Here is a 16,237-nt window from a genome sequence, read left to right as displayed (position 1 = left end):
TAAGGAAAAAATTTTCCCTGTAGGCAAACTATTCCAAGATCACTCAGCTCACAATAATTTACTTCCTTCCCACAAATGTTTGGCCTCTGTCAGGAACTCAGGAGACATCGAGGAACAGCTGGATTAACACTGTGCTTCCCATGCTTCACACAAGGGTGTCCTTGGGATGCAAGACAGGAATAATCCCAAACCCTCACACAGAGGGTCAGACAAATCCCCTGAAATGACCCAAAAATTGGTGCAAGGTGCTGGCTCACCTTCCAGCTGGCAAGGGGTCAAATGACAGGTGAGAGGGCGTGGAGCCACAGGCCTGCCTTCTCCACCAAGGATTTCCAGCCCCTGAGAAGTGCTGCAGGTGCACTCAGGAGCTACAGGGCTGAATTCACCTCCCAGCAATTTTAAAGTTTTCAACTCAGTGGCCAGAGGCATCTATAAACATATATCTATATATAAATTCTGTGATACTTGGACATACCAAAACCATGCATCAGGAAGGTGATCCCTGTACTCCTCTGCCTTTCTGGTTATGAAATCCTTAGGAGGGAAGCTACTGAGAATTAAAATACTTAAAATACTGGGTTTGTTTGCTATTTGGGTTCAACATTGCTGAGATGCCAACAAGCAGCTGAACAGAAAAAGGTCAGGTTGAGAGAAGAATTTGGAATAATCACTGGCATAGCTGCTGTACACCTCTTCTATTGCTGAATTCTAACCCACACTGGAAGATGGAAAGTGCATCCCTCACTGGATACACCAGGGATGTATTTCTGCCTTCACTAAAACTCCCCTGGCATCTTGAGGACAAACTGAGGGATGACCAGAACAGTCTGGGATTACTAAAATTCTTATCCTCTTTTAATTGAAGTAAATATATTTCTTGATCATTTTCCTGCCTAGGAACTCTGTAAGAGATTTGTTTCCAAGTATTAACATCCAGATTTCTGTAAACATAGTCTATTCAGGCAGCATCTGAGAAAGAACTGCATATTAGCAATTTTCTGTATAAGATATCTGAAGATCACAGAGTTATAGACCACTTGAAAGCCTCCTCTTCTAAAATCTCTGATTAAAACTACCCAGAGAGACACTGCTCCTCTCCAGAGCTATGGAACCACAGGACTTGCAGAACACCAAACCCTCCAGCGTGTCCTGTTCCTGAACACACCTCTGGGACTTGGATGGAAACACACTGGATATCCAGGAACTGCTCCCAATTTCACCCAGACAGAGGACAGGTCACAGAATTACACAATATTCTGGGTTACAAGGGACCCCCAGGATCACCCAGCCCTGCCCAGACCCCCCAACATCCCACCCTGGGCATCCCTGGAGCTCTGGCAGCCTCGGGGCCGTGCCCATTCCCTGGGGAGCCTGGGCAGTGCCAGCAGCCTCTGGGGGAAGAACCTCGCCCTGACCATCCCCATATCTTGGGATAAGTATCTCCAACATCTCGAGTTTTAAACTCAAAATTTCTTCACAATGCCAATACCTGGACTAAGTCTCTTATTATTTTTCATAATTCCTCCTCCTGCACTGAAATTTATCATCCTTGCTCTCAGCCCACTGGTCACTTACATGTGCAGATGAACATATTCATCTCCTAGTTTGGCAAATGGGAATCTAAAGAGACTTTACCAACTTAAAATGCAAACACATTAGAAAAACAAAATCCGTTTTTACAGTTGTCCCCAAGGAGCAGAAGAATTATTAAATAAGAGCACTGGGAAAATGAATCAGGCAGTTGTAAATGATTCATGGGTCACCGTGGTGGCTGCACGTGGGTGTGCACACGCACAGCATCCACTGCTCACTGGGGAAGGTGTCACTGAGCACAACAAAGCAACTTCCTGAGCTTTGCTCTGCTACCCCCCAGAAAAGGAAAAGAAATTAAAAGTTACATTTACTTTAAGGAAACATTTATGTTGCAAATTAATCAAGAAACAGAGATGCTAAAGGTTCTTCCTCAACCATAAATTAACAGCAGCAAACCACCTCCGCATCTTCCCATCCCTGTCAGAACATCACAAACACCATATCCTCTATGAGTAAGGTGTGGGCAAGAAAACCAGAATTTTGACTATATTAATTTCATGGTTTAAATTTGCAACCCTCCAAATGTTTTTGCACATGCAAGGCGTTAGCACTGTGCCTCCACAGTTAACATTTGCAAGGCATATTCCAGCCCACATCCCTGCTTCTAACCTTTCACTGCTTTTCCAAATAAATTCCTTCTCAGGCTGAACTTTCTCACACTTAGTCAGAGCCCAAAGGGAAATATGTTTTTAAAAGATCAGATCAATCATTTTTATTTATGGGTTTCTGAAATATTTACTGCGTATTCCATTTTGGAAAAAAAAAAAATAATGCCATTTTCTTTTTTGCCTCACTGCAACTGCAGTGGAGACACACACAGATGTACACCTGTGCCCAGGTGATGAGTTTGAGGGCATCTGGCAGAGAAACTGGGAAGGAAAATGTTCTGTTTGCTGCCTACAACATCCTTAGTGAACATTAGTGACTCCCTCCCACCAACTGTCCTGTCTCAGCCCAGCACCCAGTACACACAGTAAGTATGAGCAGCTACAAATGGGGAAGAAGAAAGCAAGCTCAGGATGTATTTATATTATATATATATATGTAATTAAATTTTCAGAAGTACTTCTGAAGATCATTTTGGCTCCTCTTGCCTCCCTATTTACCCTTAAAAGCAGTTCTTTTGAACCCTGTGACACTGCAGCAGGTGCTGTGCATCCCTGTCTTCCTCAGGATTTGCTCCTGAGCTGCTCCTCAGGCTGTGTGGTGACACTGCTGACGAGTTCCAATGAGCACACTGGAACCCTGGCACAGTGCAAACACCTGCTCAGGTGACAGGAGCCACAGGGCCCTGGAGCCCCCCTTGCCCCTGGGTTTATTCAGTGACCTGTCTGGGTGCCAAGAATGTCCTGTGGAATGTGAGCAGCAGGAAGGAGACTGTTTGTAACTCCCCTAAACACGACTGGAATTCCCACGGAGAATGAGAGCACAGACCAGCCCAAACACCTTCCCTGAGAACTTCCCAGAGGCTGGAGCAAACCACACAGGCATGTGAGCATCTCAGGAAAGACCTCCAGACTCTTCTCTGGGAACAGTCAGGGACCCAGATGTCAAACTACCCACACCTGTCCAGGAAAATATATCAAATAGACAGTTTTTTCAAAATCACCCTCTTCTCTTCCTCATCCCTGCCAGTTAAAGTTGGTAGCAGTCAGCCAAGTCTCTTTAACACATTAGCACTGTGGGTTGCATTGTTTTCTTCTCTCTCATGTGGGAATTCTGGTCTTGGACCCTGAGCCAAGGCTAGAAAAGGAGCTCCCAAAGCTCACAGCTATGTCCCTGTGTGCACATCCCCTCCTCACCACCACAGAGCTGTGGCTCTTCAAGAATGGGTCCAAAAAAATAAAGGGAGTCCCAGAGACACCGTCTATAAACCCCAAAGGCTGAAAATAACCAACTAAACGCAACAGTTTTTCCTCAAGGGAGTCTTCAAAGTGCTTTCCCAGTTGGAAAGTGTAAACACCACTGTCTCCTCTTTAGGCAGGCAGCGAACAAACAACAGATCTCAGCTGAGTCCCAGCTAGCCCCACAGCTGCCTTCCTCCCAGGGGGAAAACAGCCAGAACAGCCCCTCTGCCCTAAAGGCAAGAGCACATCTGAGCACAGCCTCAGCCAGCAGGCACAGCCCCTCTTCCTCCCCACAGCCCAGGGACTGGACCACAGCCCAGGTGCTCTGCACAGCCACAAGCTGAGATGTCACCTGGCACACAAGGCTGCCTTCACCAGCACTGCTTGGGTGAGCACAGCTGTCTCCAGCAAATCTGACCAGCTTTTCAGACCCTGCAGTTTGTGATGTGAACTAATGCAGTATAATGTAGTTATGTGAACTAAGCCAGGGGCCCACTCCTGGTCAAGGGACTCCTCACTCACAGGATCAGGATGGATGCAATCCATGCCCCATGGAGAAGCACAGGAGAGAAAACAACATCTTCCTGTATCCCTTAAATACTGAGAAATTCTGGGAGAGGGCAGCAAACCATGCCTGCAGAGACCACGAATGTAGAGGTTCCCAATGAGACAGAAATAGCAGAGGAATAGTGGAACAATGCAGACATCTGTAAAAGAGAGGGTGTAAACAGCCAGGCTGGGTCACAGAGGAACAGCAGTGCAGCAGCAGGCAAAGCCAAAATAGCAGAAAAGGAAAGATAAATAAAAAATTCCTAAAATATATGAGGAGCAAACAGACTGACAAGGAAACAAGAGAGCCATTGAGTGGAAAAATGAGAAGAGATGTGCAGAAGCAACTAGGGTAGGCCAGGGATTTAATCCAGCCTCAGAGGGGAGGGAAGAAGAGAGCTGAGCTGTTTCACGAGGAGGGAAGAGGAAGATGACTCTGTCAGGAAATTACAACCATGTGCACTTAGGCACAGCAGCACAGCCCCAGCAGCCTCACATCCACTCTGCAGGACAGGTGACATGTCCAAGCTGTCCAGCAGGGCATGGCCACGGTGGATTCTCCTTCCCCTTTCCCTACTCCATCCACCCTTTCTTGGTTTTGCCTTCATCTCCTCCAGCTAGATGAGCCTGTTTTGGGATATGAGTGTGGCAGGTAAAAAGGAGGTAATTCAGTAATTCTTGCACAGGGCTGGACCCTGCATGAAGAGGGAAGCAATTCCTGCCCCTCCTACTGCTCCATCCCCAGTGCCACCACAGCAACTCCTCGGAAGCCTGGTGTAGGGAGCAGCTGCTTCTCGCTGTTCTCTCCCAGACTTCTGCCCATGATGTTCCCTTCTCCCCCACTCTCCACGACCCAGACACCACAGAAGAGACATTTACATCCACAGAAATCCTTCTATAGCTCCAACAACATTGAGTCTGCCCACACAGCAAAGGTGTGAGCCCTCATGTCTTTTTCTCTCTTCACACCTCACTTTGCCTTATCTTTTCCAGCCAAAAAAGTTCCCACAACAGGTGGGAAGGGGAGAAGCTGACTTAGGGAAAAAATATAATCTCTCTTTGCACAAGGTGGTTCCCAAGCTCTGGCAAAAGTACCCAATACCCAACCAGCAAGCCCAGGATGCACACAGCCTAGCCCAGAACATAGCAGTGCCTGCCAGCAAAATTCAGAGCAAGAGAGCCAGGAGAAGAGCCTGGAAAGATTCAGTGCAAGTCAAACACCAACAGGCAGCTGAGCAAAGACTGAAAGAGAGACATCAAAGGAGGTGACAGGAGCCTGGGAAGGAGTTTCCATGCCCTGCACAGTGCTGGACTCTGTCAAGAGAACAGAGAAAGGCTCAGCTGCAGAGCCCAGCTCCCCCTGTGAGCAGTACACTGTGAGCTCACACTGATGTGGGATGGCTGCTTGCTACTGAGATGGTTCAGCTCAGGGCTGAGGATCTCCATTCCCCACCTGCAGTGAAGTCAGTCCTGCTTCCTTTTGCAGACAGAAAGCCAAGACCCCCCTGTGCTAATGCCAATTGTTCACCCATCACAGAACACGGTGAAGAAAGAGTTCAGAAAAGGTGGTAAGGCTGTACTTTTTATTTTTCTTTACTATTTATCTAACATTTCTGTACCCACCCAGGGTAAGTTTGGTGCTTCCAAGCTGCCGTCTGCAACCACCAATGCTGGGAACTTACCTTTCCAGTGGGAATCACAGCTCTCACCTAACACACAGCAAAACCCAGGTGGGCAGAGAGCTCAGGAAATCTCTGGTCTGACCTGCCCAAAGCTGAGTCTGCTCTGAGCTCAGTCCTGGTTACTTGGGACTGTAGCCAGGCTAGTCAGGTAAAGCCCCAAGGATGCAGGACAGCTCTCTGGGGACAGCAGGAGCTTTTCCTTCAAGCAGCCTCAACCTCTCTTGTCTCCACTTCGTGCCCATTATCTCTGTTCTGTCACCGGGAACAGCCTGGCTCCATCCTCCCTCTCACCAGGGGCCCCGGGTCTGTCCCATCTGCTGCTGTCCCGGCCCAGCTCTGCCTCTCCCTCCCCGGGCACAGACCCCGAACTGCAGCTTTAGGCTTTAAAAACCAGCCGGGGCTGGACGCCGCTAGAGAGCCCGGCAGTGCCCTGGCCCTCCCCGACCGAAGGGGAGCTCATGGTCCCTCGCAGCGCTCACCGGGGAGCTCCCGGGGCACGGCGGGGGGACAGCGACAACGTCTGAGTGCGGTGAGAGACCCCCAGGCCGTGAGGAGCGACCCCGGCGGTGCCCGCCCGCTCCGTCCTGTCCCCTCATGTCGCCTCACGCCGCCGCCATCTCCGCGGCGGGGCCGCCCCCTGCCGGCCGCGTGCGGTACGGCTCTGCCCAGCCCGGGGCCCTCAGGAGCGGGACCACCCCGGGGAGCGGGACCCCGGCCCGGCCCGCCACACCGGCCCCTCGCGCCCCGCTGTACTTACTGCCTTGTGAGGCTCCTTCCCCTGAGGCAGCTTCGGTGTCTGCAAAGAGAAAGAGCTGCGATTAGACCCGCGCTGCCCCCTCCGCCCCTCCGCTGTCCTCTCCCCGCTCTGCGCGGCCCCTCTCGGGCTGCTGAGGGGCTCACCGGGGCTGCCAGGCCGGACATGGCCAGCAAGGGCTCGTGGTAAAAACGCAGCTGCCCACGGCCATATCAATGGTCTGGGCTGGAAAGGACCTGAAAGCCCATCCCATCCCACCCCAGCCATGGCAGGAACACCTCCCACTGTCCCAGGGTGATCCAAACCCATCCAGCCTGGCCTTGGGCACTGCCAGGGATCCAGGGGCAGCCCCAGCTGCTCTGGGCACCCTGTGCCAGGGCCTGCCCACCCTGCCAGGGAACAATCCCTGCCCAAAATCCCATCCAGCCCTGCCCTCTGCCACTGGGAGCCATTCCCTGGCTCCTGTCCCTCCATCCCTTGTCCCCAGTCCCTCTCCAGCTCTCCTGGAGCCCCTTCAGGCCCTGCCAGGGGCTCTCAGGTTTCCCTGGATCCTTCTCCTCTCCAGGATCGCACCCCCAGCTCTCCCAGCCCGGCTGCAGCCCCAGGAGCAGTCCCAGGCCTGTGCACACATTTGAACAGGGAAGCGCTGTGAAGCCAGGAAAGCGAGCAGTGAACAGCACACCCTGCCCTCCACAGACAGCGATGGCAAAGCCTCCACAAGAGAAGGGCCACAAGAATATCCCAGGGTGATTCCATCCTGGTCTTACTGAAGGCAGATGTGAAAAGAAGGGAGAATAAGCTCCCTCCACTGTCATGTGTGGGACTGCAAGAAGCACAGAGCAGAGACCGTGTTCAAGCCCTAAACGAATACAACAGGCAAAGCTGTGAGCTGGAAAACAAACCCCAAAGTTACAAGTCAAGGATCATAAACAATTAGGATTTCCAAACCAGTTTGAAGCGTTCCATATTCATCCTAAATCACATTTACTGTATGTCACATTAGCTAATAACGTAACTGTGTTGCAAAATATTCCATATGTCTTTTGGAATGATGCTTGCACTGCGCTGGAAACCACAGCTGCACAATGGCACAGCAATTTTGAATTAAAAATTTTCAGCTTTAAGTAATGAGCACTGTTTGCATTTAATTTCCTTATTTCTTAAAAATAATAAAAATAAATGATTGTGGGTTTGTGAATTTGTACATTTCTACTTGATTAACCTGCCTGATTAGATCATTTTTCTAGGTAATGGTATTAATTTGGCACAACTTCATAAACTCAGGGGCCAGATCAGAAACCCTCACTATCAGGTGCAAAACCTCGACAGCAAAGCTCAGGATTTTTCCACAGCTCCTACTTGTTTAAATTCCCACCCATCATTCAAGGAAAAGCAGCAATGGCACAGTAGATTTATGCAAAATGCTGTCCTGGTGTTCACAAGCAATGGCATAAACAAACCATAAAAGATATGCACTATTTAAATAGCTTTAAAAAGTACTTTGGACAAATTTGACAAGACTCAGGCAACACACCAAATTTGAGGAACAGCCATTTCTGAACTGTTTCAAGAAATGTTGTTACTCTTAGTCACAAGACAGACTGAAGTATTCATGAATTAAAAAATGACGAACTAAAAATCCCCTTACAGCCCACTCTGTATCACCTTTGAGGTCAGACCAAGTAATTACAGTTGTGAAACAAAAGACAAATTTCTGAGAAAGTTGCAAAAGTCAGTCAGAATAGGGAGGTGGGCAGGGAAGCTGGAAAATGGGCCAGTTAACTCCTGTGTCCCAAGAAACTTTCTGCATCTCATGTGAGTATCTGTTACAGACTGGAAAAATGGATCTTGGGATGCAGGGCAGAGGGCAAAGTACCTCCCCAGAATCATCTGATGTTTTCAGAAAAAAAACAAATGAACCCAAATTTCTACAGCTCAGGGGCACCATCTCTCCTCAGGGATGGTTATTCCCTAATTAATTTTCTACTCCTCACCTCAAAATCCTTTCAGTGACAGAATCACTTTAACTCAGACTCCAAAAAATGTGCACTTTGGAAAAAAAAACATTTTTCCATATTCACCATTTGAATGAGTCATCTTCCTTTTCATATTTTTTGAATTGAGCAGAACCCATTCTTGGAAAACATTCATCTGAAACTTGAAAAGCTTTGAGAAGTTTTTTAACAACTGGTGAAACTCGAAACTTGGCCTGAAGAGTCCAAACCCACTGAGAGCATCCAGGATCTGTTCTGCTGAGGGCAGCTCAGCCCTTGGCTGGCACAGCCCTGTGGGGAGGACACGGAGAGCTGATGGGTCTGGAGGGAGGCAATGCAACAACTTATAATGTAAATATATAATAATGAAAAACAGCTTGAGCAAAATCATCAGTCAGCCCAGAAAAGCTTATCTGGAAACAGAGAACTTCCACCAATTCTTGCGCTACAGGCGATATATCCTGCGAGGGTTAAACTCCAGCCTCGCTGTTTTCTCCCTTTGCTTGGGGAAGAATTCTCCTTTGGGTACAAATCTCCCTTGCTTGGCCTCAGCCCAGAGGTTTATAAATTTGCTGTTTGAAAGTCTAATAAAGCAATTTCAGCCTTTTTTTTTTTTTTTGGAGTTCTCTAAAAGTGAAATAATTTTCCTGACTCAAAACATGCAGATGCTTTGCTGCTCATGTTGCTTAAACACGACCCAACTGTACAAAGCAGAACTTTCTAGCTGACTAACTCCTGAAGGCAATCCAAACCTTTTAATGACCTGAAAAACCCCACACAGCTAAAATAAAAGCACCGTAAGCAAAACATTTTGAAGCCCTGGGTTGCGTGTAGGCGAAGCAGCAACGTTTGGGACAGAGCCTTCCATCGGCACAGGAATGCACAGCCCCTCTGCCCCAGCAGGAGGAAGGAGCTGGGATCCTGCAGGGCTGCACAGCAGCTCACAAAGGAGCCTTTCAGCTCCACAACATAACTTTTTGTTGGGTTTCTTTTTTATTTTATTTGTGAGTTTTGCAAAGGGGAAGGAACACAACCTTTTCCTTTCTTCTTTGATGAAATGTAGTGGGGAAATTTCTTACCTACGTTTCTGGTTCTTTACAGAACCCTTACATGGGGATTTCTGTGCCAAGATATTTCCGTGCCTGGATCTCGGCTTTCGGGGAAAGCAGAATGGGAACTTGTCCCTGCAAGGCAGCACGTCCTGAAGAGAGCTGCCTCAGCCCTTCTGCAAACTGCCAGAGCACTCGCTCCCTGAAATTCTCCAGACAATGCTCAGCACCGCAGGGAAGGCTCCATAAACTAAGAAAATGCCCTGTTTTATAATCTAAACTCCCCTGCTCCTGAAGGCAGACAAGAAAAGAAATCAGCCTCAAGAACACGGGTCACCTCCAACGCAGGTTGTCTGCCACAGAGAGCTGCAGTGCAGGCAGGTGCAGCTAGAAAAAAATCCAGAAAATTTCTCCAAAAAATGCTCATTGCAAAGAAAAATGTGATGTTGCCAGGGTGAAACTCTTCATGTGGAACTGAACAGCTCAAAGGATGAGAAGACATTAAGTTCTGCACAGGGCAAAACAAGCAGTGGGTAAGGATGGATTGACTGCACGAGCAGAGGGTGACAGGCCTTCCCTCTGCCCTGGATGCAAAAAGCAGCTCAGAAATAACTCAGGTCAAAGCAAGGACAACCAGAGGCCCCTGTAAAAGCTGCAGGGTGAAGCTACTTTAAGCTACATTTAAAGCACTTTAAGGAATTTTGCTGGTATTTAGAAAAGAAACAGCAGCATGGAAAAACAATTCTGTGTATCCAGAGGTCCTGAAGCAGTTCTGTGGTATTAAACAGCACACGAGGAATATGCAACCATGCAGTTAAGGATGTGTTATGAGACTGTGACAAACTCTGAGCAGTTAAGGATGCATGTTCACTTCTCAGCTGTGCATGTGCTGACTTCTGAGAGTTTGAGCATTTAAAACTTAATATTAGCCTTCATTATTCCTGGATTTTCAGCCACTGGTTACACCTGGGGAGCTCAGCAGATGCTGAGTGCTCTCAGTCCCAGCACGGTGACTCCAGTGCTCACCTCAGAGGACAGGAAACAAACCCCAAGAAAAGGCTCAGGAGGAGCTGGTTTCCAGTCCCTGCTGTTCTGGTATTTCAGAGCTCCAGATCCTGCAAACTACTGATTGAATAAACCACCTCAAACTTTCACATTTCTGCTATTAAGCAACATTGGATTGTTCAGTCTTACAGAAAACTCAGATCAAGCCACTCCTGACCAAGCAGGAGACCTTTCATGCACACAGTGCATTTGGGAAGTGACCTCAGCTGACAGCAGGGGCACAGGGGCAGCTCAAGGAGCATTTTGATTTGAGCATAAAAATACAGCAGTCACAATGCCCACATCTGATTTATATCCTGCCAGGCTGACTTCTCAGGGATGGATGGAGCAGCAGGGCAGGAGTGCAGAGCAGCTCAGGGAGATGCCACCACACTGCTGGCACCAGGACCTGCCAGGCAGAACTCTGAGCTCCTGCTGCACACAGTGAACTGAACACAGGAGCTGCTCCTGACCTGGGGAGAAATATTGCTGGAGAAAAGAGCCACAAAGCTGAGACAGCCCCAAAGTTTCTCACTGGGCCCCTCTCAATGGGACACCCCAGAGAAGAAATCCTCATGACCAGGGAAGCAGCAGAGCAACCTTCATGACCTTCCTGAAAATAGACATAAAATCAGAATATCCTGGAAGGGACCCTCCAGGATCATCCAGGGGTGCAACTCCTGATCCTGCAAGACCCCCCAACATCCCACCCTGGGCATCCCTGGAGCTCTGGCAGCCTCGGGGCCGTGCCCATTCCCTGGGGAGCCTGGGCAGTGCCAGCAGCCTCTGGGGGAAGAGCCTTGCCCTGATCTGCAGCCTGAGCCTGGCCTGAACCTGTGTGATCCCAGGATTCCCCAGATTGCAGCAGGACTGAGATACCTCTGTGTGCTCGCACATGGGTCTGGAAACAGTTGTAATACTTGTACTTCTTCCCACATATTCCACACTCGTAAGACCCTGAAAAACAAGAGAGAGAAGCACACATCACCATGAGAGGTCAGGAAAAACAGCCTCCCTGCACACTGGTCCACAAACTGCGGGCAAAAGGGTGCACTTGGCAGCAAAGTAATTTTTGGAAAGTTCATGGAGATAAATGCAGGAAATCACTATCCCAGACACTATTCTTTCTTTCAGCCTTATTTAAGTTCCTTGGCACATTACCCTGCACTTACATTTTCAGTGTATCTTTTTAACTTTGCTAACGTGAAAGGGCCACTCTCAAAATAGCCTGACTTATAATTTTATAATAATGACTAATGTTTCCTATGGACAGAAATAACCTTGAATTACTTTTCAGTAAGTTCCTAGTAGCTGGGAAAAAATCCTTTTCAACTGAAAAAAGAAGGCAATATGTTATCTCGAGGCCAGGAGTTTTCAAAATTTCTCAAGAAATGCACAATGTACAAATTTCCCAAGAAACCCACAGAGATTTGGTAAATATCTACCCAGTGGAAACCAAATAGATACAAACAGAACTTTTGCCCTTTTTAAGGAAAAGCACATGACCACAGTAGTCTCTCCTCTCGATTTGTGTCTCTAATTCCAGAAAACACACATCTGCAAGCAGTCATTTGAAATGAAACCAGAGGAACAGAGCTGGGAGAACCATTTGTAATGATGAAGTTATGCCATGAATTTAGACTTTTCTGTTATTGAACAGGCAGACAGAAATTTCCTTAGATTTGTTACTTGAGTTGATTCAATCTCTTTTTTTCTTACTTCACTTCGTTGCACAGGCTATAAATTCACTTTCCAGGCTCTTATTTGCAGAATGCACTGCATTTCTTAACTGCCCAGCAGAGCTGTGGAACAACAAGGGATCCCCTTGGTGCTCTTTGGGAGGGTGAGAGCATCACTTGACTGAAGAGGAGGTGGGAGAAAAAAGGGCTGAATTAATTTGGTATGAATGCAGAATTTCATTTCCATGCACCTTTCCTCATACAACCTTGAAATAATCTTTTCCTGACCATGCCACACAGCAAAACTCAGGGAGGAGCCACAAATGGGAACAAAACCATTGGCACACATCCAGACAAACATTCCCAAGCAGCATTTCACAGCAATACTCACCTGGAGCTACTCAAAGTGAGCTCTTGCCAGGGACAAGCCCAGGGTGCTGTCTGAACACACTATGCCCACAGTCCTTTTTCCCCTCCCCATGTCCCATTCTTACAGCTTGGGAAGAAAACACCCCCCTCCAGAGTGTCAGAGCCCTGAATTCCCTGCCCACCACTGACAGCTCTACTTGGGGCTGTTTCCTGAGCTGGGGAGCTCCTTTGTCACTGATGCTGAACCAGGCCATTCGCCACAGTCTGATACACCAGAGCAGCCAGCTGAAAAAATCCTCACATATTCTGATAGCACAGGCACTTGGCTGTGTCTGATCTGCTCCAGAGCATTTTTATTATCACAGCTCACTGTATTTATTATTTATTATACAGATACACATCTGTGGGACAGTCACCACCTGTGCTCACTGCACACAACTGCCTCAGTGAAACCTGGGCTATCAGCAGGTCAGCAGTGCTTGCCAGCCCTCATCCCCATGCTCAAGGACTGATTATTTCCACCACCAACCTCCAAAATTCCTTTCTGAAAACTCTTGGAGCTGGAGCCCCAAAGCAGCAGAGGAGAGCACTCACCACCCCTGGGCCCTGCAAACAGGAGCCTTGAGCACAGCTGGAGTTCAGCTGATGTGACTGATGCCCACCCACATCCCAACAGAGCTGGCTGCACATGGAGCACTGGGAAGAGCTGGAATGTGTCCAGAGGAGGCCACTGGATTAATCACAGGGCTGGAGCCCCTCTGCCCTGGAGCCAGGCTGGGAGAGCTCACCTGGAGAGGAGAATGATCCAGGGAGAGCTCAAAGCCCCTTCCAGTGCCTAAAGGGGCTCCAGGAGAGCTGGAGAGGGACTGGGGACAAGGGATGGAGGGACAGGACCCAGGGAATGGCTCCCAGTGGCAGAGGGCAGGGCTGGATGGGATTTTGGGCAGGGATTGTTCCCTGGCAGGGTGGGCAGGCCCTGGCACAGGGTGCCCAGAGCAGCTGGGGCTGCCCCTGGATCCCTGGCAGTGCCCAAGGCCAGGCTGGATGGGTTTGGATCACCCTGGGACAGTGGGAGGTGTCCTGCCCACAACAGGTCTCTTCCAGCCCAGAGCATTCTGTCATTCTGTGAGTTGGTACAAACAGGTTAAACACAGTGAGGGACTCTTGGCTGAATTTTTTCCCCATTTTTATTGTACTTCCTACTTCTTCTGGAGACAGCCTATGGCACATAAATGCACTGGCTGTGCAGAAGTTCTGCAAGGTCAGCTGTCCAGGTAAGTGTGCAGTGCCTTCCTCCTGCACTGGGAACCCCAGCAGAAGCTGCAGCCCTCATGGGGGCTGTGCTGGACACTGGGGCAGGAGCTGAGGCAGGACAGGACCATGTGTCCCAGGCAGGGCTCTTGTGCAGGTGTCCTGAGCTGCCAGGTCTCAAGTACAACCCAGGGAAGGTTGGAGGGGCCACGTGCAGTCACCCCCTGCCCACGGGGGAAGAGCAGCGCCCCAGGAGCGCAGGGGGCTGGGGAGGGAGGTGTGTTACACACCTGAGGCAGAGCCACAGCTGTGTGCTCACCACAGCCCCTCTAAACCTTAGAGAAAGGAGGGGAGCCTTGCCCCAGTGTGCTGATAGAGTGGAGGGAAGGTGGGGGAAGGACATGGCTGTGCCTTCAGGCCTTGCAGAGAACGTGCCCACGTGGCCTTGGCCACCAGCAGCGAGGTCACTGCCCACTCGGGGTGTCATGCAGGTCACAGCTGGTGGCAGCAGGAGGGGAGATGGGGAAGGTTTGGGGTTAGTTGGTGCACTCAGTTGGGCTGGGCTTTTCCTGAGCCTCGCAGCTGGAATTGCAGAGCTTCCTTTGCTCCCTGAGCCCTGGTTAGACTTTCACACCCTTCCATCACATACCGGACGTGTATCTCAATGCATGGTCAAAAATCCAGGTCCCTGAATATCGATTTCGTGTATATCCAACGGGAGAGCCACGTTCCACTGCTTTTCCATCTAAATTGTGCAAAAAGAAATCAGAAAAAAGCCCTTAAAGTGGATGCATTTCCAAGGAATAATGATGGCTGAAGCCTATTAAAAATTTCCAAGACCCATCTGTCCCTGTGGCTTCCTGACAAGATGTCAGAGGTCTCACAGAATTTCTTAAGGCTTCTGCAGTACTATTTTACCTCACCAGGGAGAATCCAAAGTGCTCTTGAATTTCATATGCTGAGCAGCTCAGCAACTGAAACCTCAGCATGAACCCAGTGTGTGCATGGGAGCTGGACAGAGGCTCCCAGCAGCAGGATTCTCTCTTCACTCTGCCTCAGAAACATTCCTGATTTAATGCATTACTTGAAAAGTCCTCTCCAAAATGTTCCTTGTAAAGCACCAGATTGGGAGAGCAGATTGAGAGCTTAAGGAGTCTTGTATCAAACTTCTGATCAGCTCACAGATAACTCAGTCCTCCAGGACACAAATCCTGACCTGGTGCTATTCCCAACAGGAGGAAACAATCCACATCTGACAGTCTCCCCCTCTTTCTCCCAAATTACAACACAAGTGCTTTTCCTCTCCCCTCCAAGCAGCTCCATGGTGGGGTTTGTGTACCTCTGTCCTGACTTGCCCTGAGGAGTGTCCATGTGCTGTGCCTCCTCAAGTGACCCTGGCCTCAGGGCAGCGTGTGACTCTTGCCAGAAGAAAGAAGAGCAGGAAATGTGGCACCTCTGAGCTGTGCCCAGGGCTGGGACACCTGGGGTGCTCTGGGGTGCAGGTGGGTGCAGGGGGGGCAGGGGATCCACAGCAGCTGCAGCTGACAGAAGCCAGGTGAGAGCCAACCTCCCTCTGCTTGGGATGCCAGAGAGGGATCCCACAGGACTGGAAATTGAAATTTCTTTTGTGGAAAAGCAACTGAAAGGAAAATGGTCCAAACCCACAAACAGCTCTTTGGCTGGGGGACTGTGGCCACTGTCCCCAACCATCCCACCCAGTACAGCCCCTTCCAGCCCCACGGGGTTTGGGATGCTCCACATGGATGGAGGCACAGTCTGGAATAGACCCAAGTGCTGGGAGAGACAGGACCTGGTGCAGGCAAACAGGAGGCAAAGACACAAGGCCTGGTTTGATGTAAATACTGCCAGGGAATAGCAGCAACTGAGCTGGGAATCCCTGTTATAAATTGCTCCAAGTAACAACTAAAAATACAAATAGAGCAGATGTGTGACTCAGAAAAGAGACATAAATCTTGTAATGTGTATTTCAGCTGAGTCCCAAGGCTGAGCCCTGCAGGGAAGTTGTCACTTGGAGCCACGTGTGCCCTGAGCCTTCAGCAGAGTGGTCCTGGCTCAGACACATCCCCCGTTTAACAAACTGTCCCCAGCACCCCCTGAAAGGAGACAGCCTGGGGGTTGGCAATTCCACACAGAGTTCATTCACTCCTGATTCACCACTTCATCAGGAACTGCTATAAAAATAACCATTTTCAACACCTCCAGTCTCAGCTTCCCCAGTGAAGGTGAATAAAATCCTGCCAAATCCTTGTCTGGCTGCACAGAGGAAGTGATTAGTCCAGACACAGGGCAAGTCCCAGATCCCAGGGCAAGGAAAGCTCCTGCAAGTGCTGGGGAGCAGCAGCAGAGTCACAAAGCCTTTGCTCTGGAGGCACCAGCAGCATCAGCAGCTCACACTTTCAGGCTGT

At 49.4% G+C, this 16,237-nt stretch overlaps 1 protein-coding gene across 1 annotated transcript in view; it reads right to left on the bottom strand.

Moving 5' to 3' along the window:
- Positions 1 to 16,237, bottom strand: part of ZNF618 (zinc finger protein 618) — a 55,345-nt gene that overhangs the window by 36,341 nt on the left and 2,767 nt on the right. Inside the window, exons 2-4 of the mRNA XM_015644922.2 lie at positions 14,461 to 14,556; positions 11,392 to 11,469; positions 6,429 to 6,467 (exon numbers count right to left, since the gene is read on the bottom strand). Coding sequence (XP_015500408.1) covers positions 6,429 to 6,467; positions 11,392 to 11,469; positions 14,461 to 14,556 — 213 coding nt within the window. The remainder of the gene's footprint in view (positions 1 to 6,428; positions 6,468 to 11,391; positions 11,470 to 14,460; positions 14,557 to 16,237) is intronic.

This window comes from Parus major, chromosome 17 (assembly GCF_001522545.3).
Source record: "Parus major isolate Abel chromosome 17, Parus_major1.1, whole genome shotgun sequence".
In the NCBI taxonomy this organism is placed as follows: Eukaryota; Metazoa; Chordata; class Aves; order Passeriformes; family Paridae; genus Parus; species Parus major.
This window is presented reverse-complemented; position numbering and strand designations above follow the sequence as displayed.